This window comes from Haliotis cracherodii, unplaced genomic scaffold, assembly GCF_022045235.1.
Source record: "Haliotis cracherodii isolate W230 unplaced genomic scaffold, xgHalCrac1.p SCAF_22, whole genome shotgun sequence".
Lineage (NCBI taxonomy): Eukaryota > Metazoa > Mollusca > Gastropoda > Lepetellida > Haliotidae > Haliotis > Haliotis cracherodii.
The window spans coordinates 13614328-13640421 of record NW_027266278.1 but is presented as its reverse complement, the minus strand read 5'-3'; the positions used below and the strand labels follow the sequence as shown (position 1 = coordinate 13640421).

Here is a 26094-nt window from a genome sequence, read left to right as displayed (position 1 = left end):
AAAAATGAGGTAAAAGAGTAAAAAATATATTCCCAGACCGCTTTGAGATTGGTGATGGTGTGGATTAAGACAGTATTCAGTCTGGACCAAAACCTTTTGACACTACAGCCCGAACATGGCTCTTAACGTAACTTTTACGATATTTCAGAATTCTTCTATGGATTATTATTTGCACAGCTTACTAGACTGAACAGACTTACTAGACTGAACAGACTTACTAGACTGAACAGACTTACTAGACTGAACAGACGTACTAGACTGAACAGACGTACTAGACTGAACAGACTTACTAGACTGAACAGACGTACTAGACTGAACAGACGTACTAGACTGAACAGACTTACTAGACTGAACAGACGTACTAGACTGAACAGACTTACTAGACTGAACAGACTTACTAGACTGAACAGACTTACTAGACTGAACAGACGTACTAGACTGAACAGACTTACTAGACTGAACAGACGTACTAGACTGAACAGACGTACTAGACTGAACAGACGTACTAGACTGAACAGACTTACTAGACTGAACAGACGTACTAGACTGAACAGACTTACTAGGCTGAACAGACGTACTAGACTGAACAGACTTACTAGGCTTGGGCCTTGGACGAGTGGCTTAAAAGTCACAGACTGAGTACTTGGTTGGAAGTACAGGGTCATTGGGTCCTTGTGTTTTGAACCTGTAGGAATTGAATCTGAAGACCTACATCATTTTCGTCGTTTAAGTGAACGAGTATGGTCCAGAAATGGGTTTCACACATTGGACACAGGGGGAACTGAACCCGGGTCTTTGGTGTAACGAGCGAACACTTTAACCACTAGGCTACCCGACCGCCCTGGACACAGGGGGAACTGAACCCAGGTCTTTGGTGTGATGAGCGAACACTTTAACCACTAGGCTACCCAACCGCCCTGGACACAGGGGGAACTGAACCCAGGTCTTTGGTGTGACGAGCAAACACTTTCACCACTAGGCTACCCCTCCACCTTTTCATTGTTTAACATTATGGTTATGACAAGGTCACATTGTCTTCCATGCTTAACTTTAAACACTAGAATAGCAGTGTAGGAAGCTGCATCCTCGTTTATACAGGGAATGATATCTCTATTCTCTTATGATAAATACCGTGTTAGGCTCAAAGTTTCATTTTGGAAGTCATATGACCATCTCTAATACTAAGTGCATTTACAAACACAGATATTATTGTCCAACTCTAAACGCTACAAACCAAGGTCTCACAAAACTTATCAATGAAATTACCGTATTCGACGCAATAAACGCCCGCTCTAATAAGCTCACGGCGATATTTGCTAAACAATTGGCTAGTGAACAATCCCAATTAGCACCCCTTTTGATTGATCATTGTATCACAATTGATCAATGTAATACGTGTGTTATACGCACGCTTAATTATGGGACATTAAATTATGGATAAACCACGAAATTTACAATCTTTCAACTCTGTTGTTTTTCACCAAAATAATATTCTAATAAGAGCCCCCTATTTCTAATTTTGAGAGCGCCCTGGGCGCTTATTACGTCAAATACGGTAAGTCAATTTCCGCCAAACTACTTGTTAAATCAGTACTCATGTTGAGTCGTTGACATTGAAAGACATACTTTCATTGTTTTAATCTGATATATCAAGAAATCCTATTTGAATCAACAACTATACAATGCGTCTACACTCTACAAGATTATGAATCATGTTAATATAGAGTTCAGACTGACATCAGGGATAAACATCAGCACTAGCCTGACTCAGTTTTGTCAATGCTAAAGGTATCCTCGGGGCTAGTAGAATTTCAAACATTTTGGGGGGTATTGCTATACGTTATCACAATTCAGACTAATAGATATTGATGGTTATTTTCCATCCCTGTTAATTTTTCATAATGTCGTTAAAAACGCTTTTCCTGAAACCAATTATTTTGTTTGTATCTTGCAAGAAGTTGATCAGATCCCAAATTCTGTCTATAGGAGCTGGGCATTAATCATGCTTCCCAAATTCAGCCAATATCTACACAATGTCGACAACCCAAACAATCCCCAGGATATTCCCATCTTGATCAAACACTATTTGAAATTTAAATTTGAACACCGAGGCTTTGTTGCAGGCATGGCTGCCATATTGGGTAAGGGGGAGGGACGCCGCGTCTGTTTCGAACGTCATTACCATTGATCGACAACAACTTCCTCAAGAAAAAAAATCAAGCAGTTTGCAGAGTGGAGGTAACGCTTTATCTAACGTGTGGAAATCAATTCGACCAACATAAACATATGTACATGCACTACATCTGTGTACGTCCTTGTCCTGTTAGGAGGGCCTCTACCTACTCGGGGGCAGCTCTCTGGACCTCACTCAACTGGCATTTAGTAGTCTTCTAGGTAGTTGATTAGTCTTCTAGGTAGTTGATTAGTCTTCTAGGTAGTTGATTAGTCTTCTAGGTAGTTGATTAGTCTTCTAGGCATTTATTAGTCTTCAAGGCATTTATTAGTCTTCAAGGCATATATTAGTCTTCAAGGCATTTATTAGTCTTCAAGACATATATTAGTCTTCAAGGCATTTATTACTATCAGTCTTCAATGCATTTTTTAGTCTTCAATGCATTTATTAGTCTTCAAGGCATTTATTAGTCTTCAAGACATATATTAGTCTTCAAGGCATTTATTAGTCTACTGTATTGTTATGTCATTAGCAAATGGCTATACTATATTTGGACATTTAAGTGAAAGATATTTAGTGAGTGAGGGAGTGAGTATGGTTTTAGTATGAGTATGGCTCTTTTAGAAATATTCCATGGCGAGGGACACTAGAAATAGGCTTCAAAGATTGTGCCCATGTGGGGAATTGAACCTGGGTCTTCAGCATGACAAGCAAACGCTTTAACCACACCAGGCTCCCCACCACCCCTTAGATCATGAAACAGTTTGTAAAATTGAGAAAACTTAAGAAATACTATGATTAGTGATAATAACTTTTAAGCCCTTCTACAAACCCTTATCAAGAAATGAAGAAAAATAACATGTTGAAATATATTTTCAATTTTACACAACCATGTAAAATGTATCATTCATAGAAAACACATACTTATTTATTTGAGAGATGCTTGCAAGTTTGATAAATGCTTATACAGTACTAACACAGACTTCTCACATACTCCATCCCCCATCTTATTTCCGACTTGATTTGATAAATCATTATCACTCTAACCTGTAACAATACAGATCACATGGATCTCACAACACCTGGCTTCAGAATATCCAAAACAGATTCTTTTTAATCAAAAGCAAGCCATATTTTAATCCATTTGAATCCCTTTATAGAATTTAAAAAATCTAAATCCCTAAATAAACGGTGATAAACGACTTCATGATTACTTTCCGCCAGTAGTTATTTTTGTCATTGAAAGTAAACAAAACTTTCAATCAGTTCAGTTCCTATCATAGATCACATGGTAAAAATAACTTTCTTAACCTTACTTCATCATTTAGAGCAACCAAACTTTTGATCAATCTTCTTCCCTTTATCGATTTTGATAAATATTCAAAAATACCTTCCTGAAAAGAATTTTTTTAAAGCCATCTTATTTTACGGAAATATACTGCTGTAGTGGCAGCTGATGTATCACGGTAGGCTATAAACTGCTACCACAAGAAAAAAACAGATTGCTGCTTTTTTGGACCCAGAAAAGGTGGCAGTGAGTCTTTTTGAGAGCATGTCACTAGGATTAGCTCCTGCAGTTACATCACACTAAGATATATTGAAGTCCATGGAGATTTCCCACTGTCTTAGCATGACTGAGTTGGTTAAATGCCGAAGAGTACTGGTATTGTGCCGGCAAACCCACCCATAGGTTCCTGGCACGCCTAAGGGACACAACTCTGTACAGATAATTGTGATGTCTTTGCCTACTGAGCCACTGCCATAAACTAGGGGTGGCTAAAAAGATTGAATCGGAATTATCGTGGATGAAAAGAAATATTTACAATTATCAATATGAAAATTGTGTTAAACATATCTTACATAAACTATTGTGATGAAATTTAGTTTTATTTGACTTATATGAAGAAGCGGAAACAAATTATCTCAAAAGTCCACAATGTAATCCTTGCATAAATGTGCCACCACTAACTAATGATGTGAAATATGTTTTCTTCTCTCTCGGCTTTTTGCACATTTGCTCAATTTAGTTACTTCCCCGATATTTATCGATAATTGATGGATATTTAGTTAAAGATTATCGACCTCTATGATCTATATCAATAGCCAACTGCAGCCCTACTATAAACCTTCACAGTCTGTGAAAGGGTCACATTTGAACTTTTAATATTAGATCTTCAGATAACTTATACAACGAATCCTTCTTGGGCTTTCGAGAAATTCTTCAATGGGAGATGTCACTGATGATGTAAACATAGCATTAGACTTTCATCAATGCTACTGTTTCGTTTAAAAAAACTTTAAAAACTGTAAAGAAACAACTGTTTTACAGGGCTTTGAAGGGAGAATCCAGTTTGCAATTCTGCAGCCATGCCAAATTGTTCACAAAGCCATAAATGTTAAAAATAGCAAACACATTGTGATATTTTCCTCACGATAATATTGTAATTGTTTGTCAGGGAAAGTTATTCCCATAAACATGATGTTATCTTCTACATGTGTGAAAAACAGAAATAATCAGCATGCCTACCATCAACGTGTGTCAAATGATGGTCCCATAGCTCACCTGTACTGACTGCCTTGAAGAGGTGAGGTGAGGTGAGGTGAGGTGAGGTGAGGTGAGGTGAGGTGAGGTGAGGTGAAATAGGGTTTAACGTCGCGTTCAAGATTATTGCACTTATATAGCGACGTGCAAGCAAGTGTGTGCAGGGCTGCTTGTACTAGTCCGGACTAGTGCCGATTTATAGTGGTAGCACACTGAGTTACCATGCCAGTTTAACATGAATACCCCACTCAGACACAGTAAACTGACTCCGAGCCGACCAGTCCTTGTTTTAGCCCCTAAATGCCTAGCGCCAGACAGGGTAACAACAAGAGCCATCTATAACTTCTTTTGGTAGGACGCGGCCGGGGATCGAACTCCAGACCTTCGGCTATCCGGGCGGATGCTCTACCCCTAGACCATGGAGGGGTCGCCACTTGAAGAAAGGTGGAAACAGTCTACTCTGACAGGACCCATGCTATAACCTCCATAACTGTCTGATGCCACGACAAACAACTGCCAGTCAATTCTGTCACAGTTGTTTTTGCACCAGTGCTTATGGACCTGTGAAGATTCCAGGGTAGAACAGGTCTTCAGCAACCCATGCTTGCTGTAAAAAGTGACTATGCTTGTCGTTAAAGGCGACTAACGGGATCGGGTGGTCAGGCTTGTTGACTTGGTTGATGCATGTCATCGATCCCAATTGCGTGGATCGATGCTCATGATATCAATCACTGGATTGTCTGGTCCAGAATCGATTATTTAAAGACCGCTGTCATATAGCTGGAATATTGCTGAGTGCGGCATTTAACAACAAACCAACCAACCAGTGCTTATGTATGATGACTAGAGTTTGTGATAAAACAACTGGCCCTTCTTACAAGAGCTTCGCTACCCTCGCCCGACACGGGTCTGATGTCCCCTCTTGATGACTACCAAAGGTAGAGTGGGCTAGCCTTTAGTTGTAACTGGGTTTCATTGTCACGCCAAAAGCCCATGTTCCATTTTCTATACGGGCTCATTTCTAGTGTCCTTCGAGTGTGATATTGCTGGATTAGCAAAAACCCAAACTCACTCTTCAAACTAGTTGCTGTCTAACCATGGTGGCCTAATTCCTACTGGACAAATACGTAAACGTTTCTCCTTTTGTCCAAAATAAAATGCAATATGAAAAATACTTCTCCATCAGGGGTCAGTGCATTGTGATGCTGCCTTAACAATATTCTTAAGAATTTGGTAAAATTATATTAATTCCATATGACATACATCAACACTTTTTCGCCAACTATTCATCTATGCCAAACATTCTTTAGTATTTAGCTTAAGAAAAAATTATTTCCCACCTGATAAGTACATTTCAGGCATAGAAAATGGAGGTTATACTGACGACAGTCTAAGGCCTTTTTTTCCAAACACAAGTCTATTTACCAAGTTGGTGATGTGAAAATTTGTATAGATGCTTGCTCAACCAACTCATGAATGAATTGACGCAGGTAAATATGTATCAGGAAATCTCTACCCCCTGTGAAAGGGGGTGTTTGGAGGCAATGAACTGGCCCATCAGGACCCTGTGACACATCAATCTTGAAATACTAAACCAACGTGAGATAACAATTCTGATTCAGGGGCATGCTGTTGTACACTAGAGCCCAGATTAGGAGCTGACAAAATATATGATCGCTGATCATATCTTTTTCAACACAAAATATGATTGTTGAAATAAAACTGCCTCATTTTTTTAACAAAAATCTTGTTGTGTATACTGCTTGAAGAGGCTTCACCTGGCTTCAAGTGTATCATATATCCAATACTTTGTCAAAACAGTCCTGACCACATGTGGTAAATATTCTTGGAACAGTAGTGCATTATGTATGTAGAATCTATAATTTCTGGAACACTGGTTTATATTACATTTACATGGTCTATAACTCCTGGAACAGTAGTGAATATTACATATACATGGTCTATAACTCATGGAACAGTGGTGTATGTGGTCTATAATTCATGGAACAGCAGCAGTAGAAACTAACAGGTTTGATCCACTAGTCCTTATAATGATAACATATAGCAAAACCCTTAAAAAGGGCAAATTTCTACGAGTCCTTAGATTACTATTGGGTAGTTTGGCAAGGATTACAGGACTAGTGCCAATGTCTAACACTGAACAGTGATGTATATTACATAAACATAGTCTATAATTCATGGAACAGTGGTGAATATTACATATACATGGTCTATAACTCATGGAACAGTGGTGAATATTACATATACATGATCTATAACTCCTGGAACAGTGGTGTATATTACATATACATGGTCTATAATTCATGGAACAGTGGTGTATATTACATATACATGATCTATAACTCTTGGAACAGTGGTGTATATTTCATATACATGGTCTATAACTCATGGAACAGTGGTGAATATTACATATACATGGTCTTTAACTCATGGAACAGTGGTGGCCCGGTATTACGTCAACATGGTCTATAACTCATGGAGCAGCATTGTATATTATCTATACTCATTATACTCAGTACATTCAGTGGTGATTTTCTCAAGCACCCAAGGGCCTTTCTTGATAACCATGGTTCGATTTCAAGTGGCATTCATGTGCTTGTGTCCAAGCCAATGATGGTGTATCTGATCTGTGGGACGCTACACCTGGCATTTCACACATGGTATCATTACAGACCCACAATGGCAGGAAACCCAGCGCTTGACCTTTATCTACACATGCAACACACAGATTAGGGAGGAAGCCTGTAGCTCCGCGCAAAGATCAGTCAATGTTAAGGTAGGGCACTTGAGCACAGTGGTTGGTGTTATAGCTGAATAGGTGAAATCCTGGGTTCTATTTCAGCGTTTGAAATTGGCACTAGTCCTATAATCCAAGCCAAACTGCCCAGTGGTAAAGATATCATAAGGACTAGTAGACATTTGCCCTTTTTAAGGGTTTTGCTATATGTTATTATAAGGACTAGTGGACGAAAACTGTTAGTTTCTAACATGTATTTTAAAATGTCATATTTTTTCCATTTTCGAGACTTGGATGTTCTTAACTGTTACATTATTGCTTGAGTTAAAAGTATAAGGATTAATTAGTTGTCTTTTTATTTAATCAAAAGTGGGTGACTGGGACGACATTACATCAGATAAATAAATTAGCTGATGCTCAAGAAGTATAATTAATTGCAACTTTTGTTTAGACCATTATTTACATCATGGTAGATCCGGTCCTGACTGTCAAATGTTAATGACAGAAACAGTGTTTGTAGAGGCTAGCAAAGCCTCCTCTAAACCCTCTCCCCCCCCCCCCCCCCCCCCCCGACCTCCGATCCCAACCACTCCCTGGCCCCTGCACCCACCCTTGCTAGGTGTCCTTACACAGCCTTCACTTATGACCCAGGTTGCTACAATGGCTGAGTGTATATCTATCAAAGTACATGACAAAGCCGTCTAGTTCCCAGACAAAACAATCACTTCCATTCAGCAATAAAGTTTTCCTGGCTACAAAACCTTTCTGATATCATCTGCAAAGAAAGATAGGACCCAACCATCAATCAAGCTGATAAAATAAATACCCTAGGCCCAACACTACACCCTTGTCACACACCACTGTCTTTTTTCAAAAATATAATCTATCACAGTCTGGTATAGTTTAGTGCAATTTCCCTTCAGGGTTAACTAGGTTTAAAGCTCTACCATACTGCTTTACAGTGCATCCGGTGGCTTCACTGAAAAGTATTGGTATTTTTAAGCAGACACTATAATGTCAATTTAAAGGTCACCATCAAGTGCTTGAAAGGCTTCCAGACCAAAATTATCATGTGACATACATCCATTATGTTATCTATTTTCTGCCACAAATAAGGGAAAATATTACTAGTGTAGTTTAACACACTTATTTTCATGCACCTGCAATAGACAATAAACTAATATGTTTCTTTAATCCTTTTGGGGTTATTTTTTTAACAAATTTCTGAATACTTTATTCCAAATAAATTGAAAAATCATGATCAGTTATAATTGGCATTTTTTCCAATGATGACAAACAACTTTATCATGAAAACACATTGTCGGATATTCGTATTCATGACTCAATAGGAATGTGTCAAAATTCATATTATAACCTGCTCAAAAATGAAGCAAAAAAGGTAATAATCTCCAATAAATTTAATATCTGTCAAATTAACTATATTTTTCAGAATACTTATACACTATATCAGTTCATAACTTGTCAGATGGAATTAATATACGAAAGTGTACAATGGAAACATCTATAGTCTATTGAATATGATAATCATGTTTGACAAAAACATGTTTAAGAATACTATACCATTGAAAATACATCAATGTTGATAACATAATTACAAAACACTTATATGAAAAATCAATACTATAATATCATGAAACAGATATCAATCTAGCCTTGATTACGAACACGATGCGAGACGTGGCATTTGTTAGCCTGAAATGGGAAATAGATGACTAGCAATCAAGTGACAGTGATAGAGGTGATCCGTCGCCAATGGCAGGGTATTTACCCCGTCTTAAGTCAATCTCATCAAGGTGGGTATCTGATAGACTATGCTGACGGTAAATAAAGAACATAATTTGTCACGACTGACACCGAGGGTGTGTAAATATGCTGTGGTCTCTTAAGGCACTGACTCCCTCTGCTCCTTATTGAGTGAGTGAGAGTTATTGAAATTGTGAGTGAGTGAGTGAGTGAGTGAGTGAGTGAGTGAGTGAGTGAGTGAAATTGTGAGTGAGTGAGTTATGAAATTGTGAGTGAGTGAAATTGTGAGTAATTGAGTGAAATTGTGAGTGAATGAGAATGATTGAAATTGTGAGTGAGTGAAATTGTCAGAGAGTTATTGAAATTGTGAGTGTGTGAGAATTATTGAAATTGTGTGTGAGTGAATGAAATTGTGAGTGAGTGAGAATTATTGAAATTGTGAGTGAGTGAAATTGTGAGTGAGTGAGAGTGAGTGAAATTGTGAGTGAGTGAGTGAGACTTATTGAAATTGGGAGTGACAGAGAGTTATTGAAATTGGGAGTGGGTGAGTGAGCGTTATTGAAATTGTCAGTGAGAATTATTGAAATTGTGAGAGAGTGAAAACTATTTAAATTGTGAGTTAGAGATATTGAAATTGTAAAGGAGTATATAAAGTATGTGAGAGTGCAAGTGAAAGTGGGAATGAGTGAGAAAGATAGTGAGGGTTTGTGTGTAACTGAGAACAAGTGAGTGAGTGAGTGAGTGAGTGAGTGAGTGAGTGAGTATTGTTTTCCACCACTTTTAGCAATATTCCAGCAATATCACGGCAGGGGACACCACAAATGGGCTTCACACATTGTACCCATGTCAGGAATGGAACACGGGTCTTCAGCATGACGAGTGAACTCTTTAACCACGAGGCTACCCCACCGCCCCCATGAGGGTGATTGAAATGTGACGATATGATATGTGAATGTGAGCGATAGTGAGTGATGCTCAGAAACAAGAGTGAGTGAGTGAGTGAGTGAGTGAGTGAGTGAGTGAGTGAGTGAGTGAGTGAGTGTATAAGCATTATTCCAGCAACATGACATCAGGGAACACAAGAGGTGAACCAATGAATTTCATTACCAAACTCTCAAAGCAACTACTTTTCCACTGTAAAATAAAATATTTTGAAAAATAATTCCACAAAATGAATATTCTCAGGAATCAACCATTCATATTAAATTGAAATGATGAAATGTAGGATTAAAGAGACTGAGGTAATCATCACAGCCTTTGGGTAACTCCCGTCCTACGCAAACCAACCCTGTGTGAAGTAAATCGCAAAGAGGGATTCCATTTGTGAGAACATGATAGCTTTAATGGGTTGATATCATCAAAAGCAGCAATACAAAACTTGCATTCATCAAAAATCAATTGGCATTTCTTTTCCCAGACTTCACACATTTCTACCAAATGTACACTAAAGTAGAGTCCACGCAAAGGGTAAGGGGCAGAAAAAAAAGACCAGACTGGGACAGACACAGCAAACAGCCTTTCACTGATCATAAACCAGCTTACCACCTCCAGATCTGCACAAACGGCAGCTGCTGAGTCTATGCCAGACATGATTATCATAAATACCAATAAAAATCCGTCCTTGAAAATCTTTAAACGCAATTCAAATACCGATCAATCCAATACCATATAAAATGAATATTTGGTATGTGGAACAGTTTACTTCAGATCAGATCTGCGACAACACGTACAACATACTTCGACGACAAGCGACGTCCACTACACCAGATTTTCGCGGCAGACCTGCACATATGCATGGCTGCAATACTCAACCTGCTACATGTGAAGGCCTGTGAGAACACACTGAATGTCGTCTCTGTCACCATCTCATGGGGCTACAAGAACGGTTCTCATATTTTCCAACATCCAAAATACCTTTTACTGCACCTCGTCAATCCTCGCTGCATTGATCCAAGGAGGTAAAATCCACATCCATATTTGGCACAATATATTGACGACGGGAGTGTTATGCAATACTTGATATATATTTTATTGGTAGATTGGAAAATATCACCGTGCAAGCAAGCTCAAGACGAGCAATGGGAATCAAATTGAGAAAGTCTGCACACATGCCAGATTAATTCTATCACGTTATATATTTTTCACAAACACTGATATGCAGCAAGTTCAGGTAATTAAAATATTACTACCAATATACTATAATGAAAAACTAATTTCACAAACAATACACACTCTGATTCATGCATGTAGATTTACCAGAAAGCCTTGTCAGCAGGTAAACATCACAATCAAGGCTAAAGTTCTCAGGAAAGTAATACGATTTTATCATTCACAACCAAATACGACAAAACACAACTTCTTGAGGTATTACATGGAACAGGACACCTGACAATTACAGACATCACTTAGAAGGCTCACCGATGCACAACCCAAACCTACTACAGCACCAACAGACATTGCCAGCATGAAACAGCGTCTTACAAAACAGAAAGTCCTACCCTTTCTTTTACTGCATGGATTATTGTCAGGTTATTGTCTCTATAAAACCCTTTAAGTTAACAACAAATGTAGCCTGTCAGAGATCACCCAATTTGTTCATATGCATATACTTGATTTTTTTATATTAAATTTTTTTTTTTTTTTATGTTTCAATAGCTGTTACTTTTTATTTTATTCTTACTAAATTTATCAATGCCGGATGCAAAATAAAATGTTGAAATCAAAATCAACCTTAAAATTGAGCCAAGATTACAAAGGCCAACCCAAAAGCAAATTTGTTTTCAAATTTCAATACCAGATAAACAAAGAACTACCTTGTGCATTACATATTTTGTAACAAATTTTTTATAAATATCAAAATGTATTCAATATGGTGTATAACTGTGTATATCACCCCAGCCTTCCCCTCAGGGCTCAGCAAACAGGTAGGTTAACGGAAGTACTACCAATCACCTCATTTTACCTGCAATCAAGCAACATCAAAGAAACACAGGTGATAATCCTACCTGAGATGGCTACTTTGTTTTGTCTATCACATGCGTCACTGAGCCTGTGATGGAAGACCACAGTTTCCTGGTTGCCCTCCATGCTGTTGTATATCAAGGGGCCACTGCAAAGTCCCTTCTCCATCGCACACACTGCAGTATCACTTAGATCACTCGACCATTATCCACATTAGATTTAACACAGATAACATGTGACTGTCCCTGGTATTATCTACTAAGCTTGCATTGCATGGCAGTGTCACTCTGCTGGACACCGCTTGCGGTCAGCGGTGGGTCGTTATGATACGTAACGTCCACTGTGGGTTATACGACATTGGAGACACAGAGGACACGTCCCGAACTACACATCAAAGTTGTCCGTCTAAACCACCTGGCTATCAGCTTGCCATTGACAGTACACCTTAGCTCATTAACATACTGCATGCTGATTGGTCTGTTGGTTCATATAGAGTGACACGATTGGTGGAGGTCAGAGGTCAGTTGCAGGCTGGCGGCATGTACACACAAAAGACAGACGGAAAACATTCACCTAAGACTGGTACAAACAGTTTTGTAGAAGGGGTGGGAATCGTACGCGTTACTATTGATTTTCGGGTCGCTATTAGACAAAGAGGTACAGTAGCAGACAGTGGCTGTCAACACAAGCTGATATCATGAATTACCCTGTAAAGAGGCCCCTAGGATCCCATTACAAAGCAGTGGAGAAGATGTTTCACTCAAACTGCCATGTCAATTAAGCAAATGAGAGTTGAATGTATTGACTTTCAATTGAAAATTTTTCATTGCATTTTTAAAAAATAAATAAAAATGATCCAACTATTAAGTTCTGAGCATGTTCTGACAAATGTATTTCATGGATGATAGTTTTTTAAAGATGGAGCACAAACATTGAGGCTACATCATGGGAATTTCGTTGAAATCATATACAATAAATTCCTGTTAATGTGGACGGTGACAGCGTTCCATGTGAAATTGTCCAGATCAACTAATTTCCAAATACTCAAATCTTGGTTGTGGTTGTATGTAGATGTGTCTGTCAGTACCTGTCTGAAAGAAGGGGTTTCCAGATTAACAGGGTCCAGACTAGTCTGACTAAAAAGGTTTCACTGTACAGGTATTGTAGTCCTTGTTAACCGTCATTGTCTAATCACAAGCAGATGCGCTAAATCAGCAGATTTCTTTCTTCCCTTGAAGAAAAGGCTCCTACCATTCTTCTGGATAGAGGTGGTGGGGTAGCCTAGTGGTTAAAGCGTTGCCTCGTAACACCGAAGGCTCAAGTTCGATTCCCCACATGGGTACAATGTGCGAAGCCCATTTCTGGTGTCCCCCACCGTGATATTGCTGGAATATTGCTAAAAGCTGTGTAAAACCATACTCACTCACTCACTCTGGATAGAGGTGTCGTTCATTGTAAGTAATGTAAGAATTGCATCAACATATCAGTGAGTGAGTGAGTTTGATTTTACGCTGCTTTTAGCAATATTCCAGCAATATCATGGCAGGGGACACCAGAAATGGGCTTCACACTTTGAACCCATGTCGGGAATCGAACCCGGGTTTCCCTTGTGACGAGCTAAAGCTTTAACCACGAGGCTATCCGACCGCCCCTCAACATGTCAGAAGTATCATATTAAACATAAATCAATTAATAACAAATTAGTTATTCTGTATGTGTAAAGATAAAAATTTCACATCTGCAAATAATCAACTTACTGCTAAGAATAGGCTGATCCATTAAATGTTCAAAATTGAATTTTCGGCTTTCTTATTGTCCATCATCACCATGGTAACATTATATGTACATGTTTCTGTGGCAGAGGATAGTAACAGGACTGCTTCCATGACACATCTGACCTCTTGCAAAAGTTCACAATCCAAACAAGACATTAACGCAGTACACTAAAGTTATGAAAGTCGATAGATCTTGTATATTGGGCATGTCAGCTGGGTGCTGAGATCAATGAATATTTAAATTGCACATCAAGCTGAACAATAACATAGCACTGAGGATATATAGCATGTATATCTGTGTAGGGTTTCTCAATAATAGGAGAGTCTAGGCTGCAGTAATCACAGTCTTCCCTCTGAGTTAATGGTGAGTTAGTGAGTGAACGTTCCTCCTAGAAACTCCAGCAGTGGGAGGCAGTGGGAGGCTGGGTGAGTGAGTGAGTGAGTGAGTGAGTGGGTGGCCGGGTGAGTGAGTGAGTGGCCGGGTGCGTGAGTGAGTGAGTGAGTGAGTGAGTGATCGTTCCTCCTAGAAACTCCAGCAGTAGGAGGCTGGGTGAGTGAGTGAGTAAGTGAGTGAACGTTCCTCCTAGAAACTCCAGCAGTAGGAGGCTGGGTGAGTGAGTGAGTGAGTGAGTGAGTGAGTGAGTGAGTGAGTGAGTGTTCCTCCTAGAAACTCCAGCGATAGGAGGCTGGGTGAGTGAGTGAGTGAGTGAGTGAACGTTCCTCCTAGAAAACTCCAGCAGTGGGAGGCTGAGTGAGTGAGTGAGTGAGTGAGTGAGTGAATGAGTGAATGAGTGAATGAATTCAACCAGGGTCTTCGGCATGACCATCAGGCTAACCTTGGATGTCAGGTGGGGAAAAATAAAACAAAATAAAATATACAACATTTCAGATTTCTCTTCTATTCTTCAAAATGTCTGATTATGTTGCGATGTGTACTAAATGAGTCTAGCTTTTCTTGTTGTTCAACCTATAGTAAAGTACTGAAGGTTCACTGGTGACTTAAACACAGCAAGAAGCCATTACATATACACTACTAAAAAGAAATGACAGATTAAGTGAGTGAGTGAGTGAGTGAGTATTGTTTTACGTCGGTTTTACTTTAGCAACATTCAAGCAATATCACGGCGGGGGACACCAGAAATGGGCTTCACACATTGTACCCATGTCGGGAATCGAACCCGGGTCTTCGGCGTGATGAGAGAACGCTTTAACCACCAGGCTACCCGACCGCCCACTTAAATACAGCAAGAATCCATTACATATACACTACTAAAAAGAAATGACAGATTAAGTACTGAAATATTAGATTAACTGTAGTAATATGAAAGAATCAGGTGTTCTTTGAATTCTTTGGAGTCTTATACTTCACCTGCCAGGCCTACATTCCCCTAACGAGCTTATAAAGAAGCGATGTCAAATACAGCAAGCTGTCCCTCCCACATACTTTCTCCCTTTTCCCCTCACAGAAGCTTTAATCCGTTTTGTGTTAATATCAGTCAAGCACACTCAAATATCGACCCACGTCTTCTACCTGTTGCGACACGGAAATCAGTGAAATTAGACACAACACAAAGAACTTCATAAGCAATCATGCATAAAAAGCCCTATTAACAATGCCATGAGGTGAAGCAGTTACAAAGAAAGCTTGGAGTCGGTGAGGCGTGACCGCGACTGTTCAAATGTTTATTCAAAGATTTGAAGCCTGAGTGCTGTGGTTGCAATTGTACAGCTACACTGTCCATATTGTTGGAGATCTACAAAAGATTGGCGTTTACCTCTACTGATTGTAAACTGGTTGGGTTGGACAGAAGGAAGGCTAAAGCGTTAGGGAAGTAGAAACTCCTTTTCTGTGTCAGTTAATATCCTCGGTTCAACACGATCCGAAACCTTGATTTGAAATGTTTTGAGGATGGACAAAGGACACCATACAGTGAGCATATTGTTTAAAACATGGTACAATCTCATTAAAATCGGATCTTAGTTCTCGCTACCGCTAAACAAAGATCTGAGGACATCCCATTACGGGTCACATCAGACCGACATTGCGCGAACTTTGACCGACCAATGGAATGACCAATCAGAAGGCAGCTTTCTCGTGCTTTACGTCACATATTTCAAATTGGCGACTACGCTTCGAAACATATTTTGAAAAATTCTCGATTACAAATTTGAAACCTGAACAAAAAAACATTCTGGAACGGCTAATAGATGGTCTAGATTGTAAGGATTCAGTTGTTAAACCCTTAACTATCGTTCGGAATACCCCATGTTAAAGATTTCAAGATTGCACGATTAGAAATCACATTCCGACTGTCACTTTCATAATCTGGTAAGCGATGCACTGATTGGTCCGATGAAAAGTCGTTCTGATGTGACCCCGAATGGGATGTCTTCAGATCTTTGTTTAGCGGTAGCGAGAACTAAGGTCTGATTTTCATGAGATTGAACAAGGTACGGAACAGAACAGCAGGCTGTTCCCCAAAGGGACTGGGCCTGGAGCACGCAAACCAGTACTGGACTATGTGTATCAGTGTTAGAAATTGGCACTAGTCCTGTAGTCCTTGCTAAACTGCCCAATAGTTAAGGTATCATAAGGACTAGTAGAAATTTGCAATCTTAAAGGGGTTTGCTGTGTGTTATCATCAGCAGGACTAGTGGACTATAACAAATTTTCGTTTCTACCACTGGTATATCTGCAAATATTTAGACCAACATTCTGTCAGTACAGTCAAACACTGTTGTGTCGCTGTTGAAGGGACCTGTGTAAATACTTTGAGTTATCTGCGGCTCGACTAACAACCGAAAATGATGAATAAAGAAGGAATATGCAGCGACTAAGCTTTTACTTCAAGACAACTATTTGATGAAAAGTTTGACATAACAGTGTTAACTGTAGTTTCATGTCTAAGTAATGTTCGCTAGCCCACTGCCAAAAATCTTATAAGTCTACGAGCTGTCTACTGTCAACGAACTGTGTATACCTCTGCACTACTTTCAGTCAATTTTAGTGGTACTGTATGGCCAAGAATCAGGTGATCTCCCTTTACTGGACGAAATATTACCAGACACAGGCCGCAGATGAGAGGATAAAGTACAGTAAACTACGGTTATAACGAACTCCAAGGGACAGCTATTTTTAGTTGTTTATAACTGTAGTTCGTTATAAGCATATATACAGCATAACTACAGCAAATAGTCGGGACCAAAAAGTAAGTTCGTTATATCCGTCAGTTCGTTATAAGCGTGTTCGCTATAACCGTAGTTCACTGTACCAGCAAACAATCACACGGATGATCAGTCAAGTCTCTTTTCCCTTTACTTAAACCAAATTATTGTATGTTCACTTTATTTCTGAATACCTTTAATGCTCAGAAAGTGTTTTCTACCCAAATTAGATGGGAAAGAAGACTTGGACGACAAGTAGGACACTTCAAATATATCTAAATATTTATCTTAACCTACTCAGAGGCTAATATTTGGCTCAAAGTCTGCAGCAATTCCCACATTGAAATACAGCTCCCCTACTGATGCTATTGTAGTCACAACTAATGAAAAGGCTTCAGTATTTTTTATATATCACTGATAACAGGTTCACAAGAGGACGTTGCTGTAGTGCTTATTGAATGCAATGGAAACATACAAAAGACAAAATACACAAAATAATCCCAATTTCACGGCCACAGGCACATAAACTTGGTTTGAAATCATGAATAAATCCCTGGTACCTTATCCGGCCATATATAACGAAAGTCATGGTAAAAACTCTTCCTTGATTCACCCTTGTTCATTGTTTCATTTGATGTGAGCAGCCCCCTCCCCTTGTGATAACTGCCCCGTCAGTGTTCACACCTGTGAACTTGTCCCGTCTACAAGCTGTGGTTAGAGGCCCACTTCACATCCCTGGTCTCTGCCATGTCAAATGTGTCACCACACTTCACGTTACGCTATCTAATCTCAAGTGAGAAATTTGTACTCTCGCCTCCAACCTGTTAACAAGGGAGATAATTATGTAATACCTGATTACACGTTAGTTACATGTCCATGCAGTGTTTGCAGCCACCGACTGAAGGTGATTGATTTCAGCCGTCAAATCAAATGTAACCTATGACCTTGACCTTACAGCCCCATCATCAGGGTAAACATGGTAAACAGGGCCTTTCTTTTATGTTTTGTTTGTTTGTTTGTCTGTCTGTTGTTTAACGCCACACTCAACAATAATCCAGCTATATGACGGCGGTCACTAAATATTCAAGTTTGGATTGGACAATCCAGTGATTGACATCATGAGCATTGATCCACACAATTTGGATACAATGACATGTATCAAACAAGTCAGCAAGCCTTACTACCTGAACCCGTTAGTTGCCTCTTACGACAAGCACAGGTGCTTCTTACTGCAAGCATGGGTTTCTGAAGACCTATTCTATCGCGTATCTTCACCGGTCATTTCTTTTATGAATAGGATTATGTTAATCTGACAGATTCTGATTGGGTGAATTTGGTTTCACGTGACTTTTAACAGTACTCCAGTTATACCATGGCATGTCAGTTTGATGTGGGTGGAAAGTCCGAAGTGATCTCAGACGTTTACCAGTTTGGTGAAACCAACAAGCACAGGTATGCTGTTGACAAACCTAGAGAAATAATTTGTGCAGACCAGGACTTGTAACATGGCCAAAGGTTTCTGGTGCATCCAAGGGGGGCATCTCTGCACATCAAATCTAACAAACTGATTCTGACAATGATCTGACAAAGCATCATAAGCCACTGCAGAAAGGGCGACCTTGGAACCTGTAAAAATTGGAATCTGCAAACCTTAGAATCTGCAGATCTTGGAATCTGTGTACCTTGGAATCTCTGAAACGTGGAAACTGTAACCTTTGGAATTTGTGAACATTGGAATCTGCAAACCTTAGGATCTGCAAATCTTGGAATCTCTGAAACTTGGAATCTGTAAACCTTGGAATCTACAAACCTTAGAATCTGCAAACCTCAGAATCTGCAAACCTCAGAATCTGCAAATCTTGGAATCTGTAAACCTTATAATCTGTGTCCACTTCAAGACAACAAAACACTACAATCTTTAATCAGGCTCCTGTCACTTGTGGGCAGTAGCAGCTGGACGTCACTAATTTTAGAACCACATCCAACTGAAACTTTCTTCCTCCAAATGTGACAACGAAAAAAAGAGAGTACTAAGATCACTTTCTCAAGCAACACAGTTCAATGTGTTCATAGTTCCATTAATCAACTGGTCACAAATGATCTTTGAACAAAAATAAGATGCCTTCCTCCAGCAATGTATCCAAACTAGTCAGTGTTCACTGTGGGAACGCAAGAAAAAAGCACTAAGCTCACTTTCTGGAGCAAAACATGAGGATACAAGAACCCATAGTTCCCATCCAGCGACTCCACGTTCAACTTCACCTGATCTGTCACTTGTGTGTGGGCTGTTCACAGGACCATGTGCCACCAGGAAGTAGTATGCACTATGATGGACACAAGAATCCGTAGTTCCCATCCAGGGACTCTCCGCAACCGGCAGTGCTTAACTTCACCTGATCTGTCACTTGTGTGTGGGCTGTTCACAGGAACATGTGCAACCAGTAAGTAGTAAGCTCTTTGCACTATGATGGACACAAGAATCCGTAGTTCCCATCCAGGGACTATCCGCAACCGGCAGTGCTTAACTTCACCTGATCTGTCACTAGTGTGTGGGCTGTTCACAGGAACATGTGCAACCAGTAAGTAGTAAGCTCTATGCACTATGATGGACACAAGAATCCGTAGTTCCCATCCAACGACTATCCGCAACCGGCAGTGCTTAACTTCACCTGATCTGTCACTTGTGTGTGGGCTGTTCACAGGAACATGTGCAACCAGTAAGTAGTAAGCTCTATGCACTATGATGGACACAAGAATCCGTAGTTCCCATCCAGGGACTCTCCGCAACCGGCAGTGCTTAACTTCACCTGATCTGTGACCTGTGCACTGTCCACAGGACCACGTGCCACCAAAAAGAAGGATGCACTATGCACTAAACAGGACACTAGAACCCGTTGTTCCAATCCAACAGGTCACAACTGAACCATATAATCTGATGATTTTCTTCACCAAAGTTTCCCAAACTAGTCAGTGTCCTTTCACAGAAAGCAGGACACCAGAATCCTTAAGATCCTCAGTAATCAAAGGGTCATCCCCGAACTGAGGAGAGTCTCAACTGAACAAATCTTTTGACACATCGAGTCTTATCTCATCTGCTGTTCAGTGAGCAGAAAACATGCCAGGTTGAATAGAAGGACATGGGTGATTGTGGCCAGAGACAAGGCAAAGCTGGGTCCACAGACCTGCAATTACAGTGGTCAAGAGGCTAGAAGCTTTCAATACTATCAGATAACACAGGTTACTGCCCTCCTTACTGGCTCACGGCTTCACAATGCTTCTTGTCAAATAATCGTTTAAGATTACAGGGCATAAGAATTTATGGAGCAGAGTCAGTGCTACTGTAACCAGGTGTTCTCATAAGTGAGTGAGTGAGTGAGTGAGTGAGTGAGTGAGTGAGTGAGTGAGTAGGGTTTTATGCTGCTTTTAGTAATAATGTCACTTAGTAAACATAATACAAAGAAAATTAGGCTATCACAGTTTAGCATGGTATACCATGGGATTGTACTGACTTCATGGTATGCTATGCAAAAAGTTAGATGACCACAGTTTAGCATGGTATACCATGGGATTGTACTGACTACCATGGTATGCTATGCAAAAAGTTAGATGACCACAGTTTAGCATGGTATACCATGGGGATGTACTGACTTCATGGTATGCTATGCAAAAAGTAAAATGACCACAGTTTAGCATGGTATACCATGAAGACTACCATGGTAAACCACAGTGAAATAATTTGGCTGCCACAGCTTAGCACGGTATACAATGGAGATTGTAGACTGCCATGGTATACCATGTGATGAAATTAGATGATCATGGTTTAGCTGGGTATACCATGGGGAATGTAGACTACCATGGTTTCCTGTGGTAATTGAATTAGGCTTCACTGTATCTAATCTTGAACATTGAAAAAAAAAATCTCAACCCACCTGAAGGATACGTGAATATTTGGACAAAGTGTCTTGTCTCAGACTCCCTATATATGCCTGGGCTATAATGCTGATATATCACAGCAAGAAAGTAAATTGTTTCCTCCAGGCAAAGAAATAACAGAAACATATTTCAGATGAAAATTATGCAAACACCTCACATTAAACATGAATCATGAACGGAAATAATTCTTATTTTCATGAATAATCATGATAATCTTTGAATTATAGAATAAACATGTATATTTTATGAACCCCAAATCTGATCTGAAGCAAAATATGCGCATTGTGTAGAAATTTACTTTTCTTTAAAGGAAAAGGAAAGTGCATTATTCGTATAAATTTCAAATAAAATTATTTTTTTTAAAGAATGCTTAACACGCATCCAAACTATCCTACTTCCCAAGTCCTGATGTAATTATTACAATGTAACTTATTAATACCTGATCTTCATCAAGTTGCCTAACTTATAACGTCCAAAAATATAAAAAGGTTTGTTGTGAATCCAATGATTGAAGAAATCTAGCTCCTCTTCAACAAAAAACTTTGAGCGGCCATCTTTTTATTTCAATTACACACTTATCATCGGTCAAATAGGGTCAACGTTTTCACCAAATTCCAAATTATTTGACAGGAGTGCTCCAAACGCATTCAAATTGCTTGTAAATTCAAATTGTCTGTCCTTAACCTAATATGAAAAGAGAGTTCGATGCCACTCAAGGCCAAATGTGGTCATGTGACCTGCTACAGCGCGGGATTACCCGGGTCCAACAGGTGTACACAAACCCATGGCAAACACAAAACTTCCTCCCAGTCCAGGAGAGTTCTCTTCATCAAACATGGCGTGTTTGGCCTCCATTTTTTGCTGTTTGAACCTCTCCGGGAGACACGGCATCCCTGTCTTACCAGTCAGGGTACACAATCAATCTTTGTCATTTTTATGTCCAAATCGAGAAGCCTGAGGTTTAACAGCTGCGTGTGACAACGACTTGCATCCACTCATCCATGTTTCCTATGCTAACATTTGCATCGGAATTAACAAAAATCGGTTAAGTTCTCCCATATTAAACAATGGATCCCAACCATGAAAATGACATTTCAAGCAATTGCTTAGGATCTCAAAGAGATTACCATGGCTACAGCATCAGAATTACCTTTTTTGGGATGAAACAAGCTGGATCATAATTTCTAAAATCTACATCATCTGTTTTCTTGTCCAGAACATGCCCCATTAATAACACTCAGGTGAGTGAGTGAGTGAGTGAGTGAGTGAGTGAGTGAGTGAGTGAGTGAGTGATTGAGTGTTAATGCTGCCTTCAGCAATAAATCCAGGTATTTGACGGCGGTCTGTAAATAATCGAGTCTGGACCAGGCAATCGAGTGATTGACATCATGAGCATCGATCTATACAATTGAGATACGATGACGTGCATCAACCAAGTCAGCAAGTCTGACCACCCGATCCTGCTAGTCACCTCTAACGACAAGCATAGTTAGTCTTGAATGTTACGGCAAGCTCATGTTGCTGTAGACCAATTTTTCACCGGATCTTCACTGGTTGGGATATGGTCGTACTGGGTCCTAAGGTGTGTTCAGACAATCCCGTTAGTCGCCTCTTACAAGCAAAGTTGCTTCTTACGGCAAGCATGGGTAACTGAAGACCTATTCTAACCCCGAATCTACACAGAGTGAGTGAGTGAAATTAAATGCTGCTTTTAGCAACAAACTAGGGATAAAATACACTGGATTATCGAGGATGGAGAACGGAGAAGAGGCTGGCTCACATGACACCATAATTACGGCAAATATAGGCCATAGTCAAGGCAGCCCGAAAGGCAAAAGGAAAAGTCTAAAATAATCTTCCTTCTGAGGATTCCAACACAAAGGTAGTCTACTTTATACACTGAAGGGGAATTGTAGCAGGGAAGTGCTAACCACAGGTGCTATCTGAAGTCATCCAGGCACAAACTTCATCAATGGATTAAGCTTGATAAAATCTCTTGCTTATCACATGGAGTGCATTGCTGTGTGTCCAATGTAGGCCAACACTTGGAAGACCAACAGGAGTCTAACAGGTGCTTGGCTGAAATAACACGGGTAATTACCTCACTTGATTGGGGCGGTAAGGGTAATTACCTAATTGTCCTCACAGAAACCTCAGATTTACATTTGATACAAATGGGGGTTTCAAATTTACTTTGAAGTTTGATTCAAATATTGGATGGAATGTTCGGAATGACGGACCATTTGCAGGATGCAGCACTCTCAAAAGAAAACAAGCGTGTGGTTAATGTTTTAAGCTGAGTCTGCAAGACGGATAGTCAGTAAGGCTATATGTGGATATAGGTGTTGTGTTTATTTGCAACGCCGCACTCCGCAATATTCCAGCCATATGATGACTGTCTGTAAGTAATCGAGTCAGGACCAGAAAATCCAGGGATTGATATCATGAGCATCGATCCACGCAAATGGGATATGATGACATGCATCAACCAAGTCAGTGAGTCTGACCACCCGATCCCGTTAGTCGCCTCCTATGACAAGCATAGTTTGGCCTTTTACGGCAAGCATGGGTTGCTGAAGACCTATTCTACCCAGGATCTTCACGGGTTGGGAAATGGAGGTATTGGGTCCTGTGGTGTATTCAGCCACGTCACCTCTGATCATTGCAACCATGGGAGGATTCTGTGTTAGAACAGATTCCTGGGAACCCATATGCGAACAATTTTAATGCAGTAATAAAACCTGCTGACAAATTATATTTTTAACATTTATTTATTCGAGACAGCATGTCCTGGGAACAATATGGCTGTAGTTATAAGACCTGCTGACATATTTTCATTTTTTTCTTGATTTTTTTTTTTTTCACTTTTAAAAATCCCTGGCTCCACAGAATATCAAATGGTCGTCGAGTGTTAAAAGTACAAGTTAACTACTGCTGCTGGGATATAGTCCAGGAAATAGTTTGACATGTGTACAAGGTAATCCCTTAGAACAATGCCTACTTTAGGAGCAGTGTTTGTATGAGTTCCCCCAGCATTTACCCTTGCCCTGCTTTGAGGAGCATGTGCTGAACACGCTGCCACTGTGTGCGCAAACAGTCCGCGGTGGACATATTACAGAGCAAACACCCAGCATGCACTGTAATCTACTATGTCAACAGGCAAATCAGGCAGTTCAAGGAAGACAAGCACTTCTTTACTATGTCAATATTTCTACGGCTTCGCTGTACTTTATAGGAAGCAATCAGGACAATTTGTAAAACCGTCAGTGTGAGTGAGTGTGTGAAGTGTGATGTTGCTACGGTCGGTAAATAATTGAGTCTGGACCAGACAATCCAGTGATTGACATCATGAGCATCGATCAGTGCAATTGGGATACGATGACATGCATCAACCAAATCAGCGAGCCTGATCGCCCGATCCCGTTAGTCGCCTCTCAAAACAAGCAGTAGCCTTTTACTGTTAGCATGGGTTGTTGAAGACCTATTCTACCCCGGATCTTCACGGGTGTGAGAGGGGAGGTGTCCATGGTGCTAAGGTTGTTCATGTCATGTTATTTCCTTGTGAATTTAGAAATGTAAAGTTTATAACTTAAACCATATCGAAAATGAATATCAGTGTTTGTTAATTTGTCCAGCTGATAGCCATCTTAGGCAAAGTTACATATAATCTAAATTTTACATCTTTCCAAATATTCTGAAGTTTAATACACTACTGTCATCGCAAGACCCTATTATCAATATGAATACAGCAAAGTACTTGTTTTGGGCCAATGTTGTAAGAACACAAATACTCCAACATGTATAATGTGCAATTATGTTAAAACTGCTTTTATTAAAAAACAAAAAATTCTGTATTATATCTTATACTGTTTGCACCTCAATTTATTTCGTCTGTACAAAAAGGCCCGTGGCCTACAAGTACTGAATAAAGTGAAGAAGAATAGTACACCAGTTCCTAGCTACCAGCCTACAACCCTGCAGTAATGCCTTACAGTCGCTTAACAAGCATGAGACAAGCACCTTTTTTCATGCAAACCCTGTCTATGCTAAGAGTAAGACCTACCCTTTTAGTATCACTGTAACAGGAGCTTCTGAACATTCTCCTTTGAAGTTTACAGGTCATATCAGGAAATATTAGTCCACAGTTTCTCTCAAGCGTGTGATCAAAATTCCACAATACCCCAACCTTTGCAACTGTGCTTTGGACATCAAGCTCCAACCAAACAACCAGTGATTACAGACAGCATCAAACCCACCTACGCCATGTGATGTATGGGCGACGCCCATTTGCTCCCATGTGACGTACTGGCGATGCGCACTTGCCCACAATTAGCAAGGGTTTAACAGTTCTATGGGAGTATGGTGCCTGTGTGTACGGGATCTGTGTGTATATTATTGGTCCATAAACCTATCCGACACAAATCCTCATAGAAAGGAAGCCATAAAGGTGCCTGTTTACACAGATGCTTGGAAATAAATTCCATGGATTGTTGGTAGGTAATTACATGGGACAAAGTATGTGCCAGTGTGTGAGAGCTGTAGAACAGGTGCCCTAAGAAAAGAGACACCACTGCCTTTAGTGTCAATCATTTGAAATGAACCATACTTTGCATTATGGATATCAACAGAAACCAAAATGGTGAGATGAAAAGTGGTTTGATGTCACGTTCAAGGTTATGGCTCATATACAGCAGTATACTGACACACCCAGGCCTTGTATTATCCCCCTAATGCTGAGCACCAGAATGAGAGAATGATTTGGGTCTTATGCCATTTTAAACATTCCAGTTTATCATGGCGGTAAACTGGTTATTGGAAGGAATGCCGAGTCTGACGCTGGCCATAGACGTGTACAACGTTGGTAAGACCCACAAGTTGGAGCAGGTGCTGACAAACCTACAAATATAATCAGGTAGAAATGGGATTCAAACCCACAAGTTGGAGAAGGTGCTGACAAACCTACAAACATAATCTGGGAGAAAAATGGGATTCAAACCCACTAGTTGGAGAAGGTGCTGACAAA

The 26094-nt window shown here is 39.9% G+C and overlaps 1 protein-coding gene across 6 annotated transcripts in view; it reads right to left on the bottom strand.

Moving 5' to 3' along the window:
- LOC139471368 (kazrin-like) overlaps positions 1-26094 on the bottom strand; it is a 174704-nt gene that overhangs the window by 62914 nt on the left and 85696 nt on the right. The window contains exon 1 of one of the 6 annotated variants that reach the window (XM_071253697.1): positions 12243-12628. The exons of the other annotated variants lie outside the window; for them this stretch is intronic. Within the exon in view, the coding sequence (XP_071109798.1) occupies positions 12243-12366 (124 nt within the window). The 5' untranslated portion in view covers positions 12367-12628. Of the gene's footprint in view, positions 1-12242; positions 12629-26094 lie in introns of those variants that run through there. 6 annotated transcript variants of the gene reach the window in all.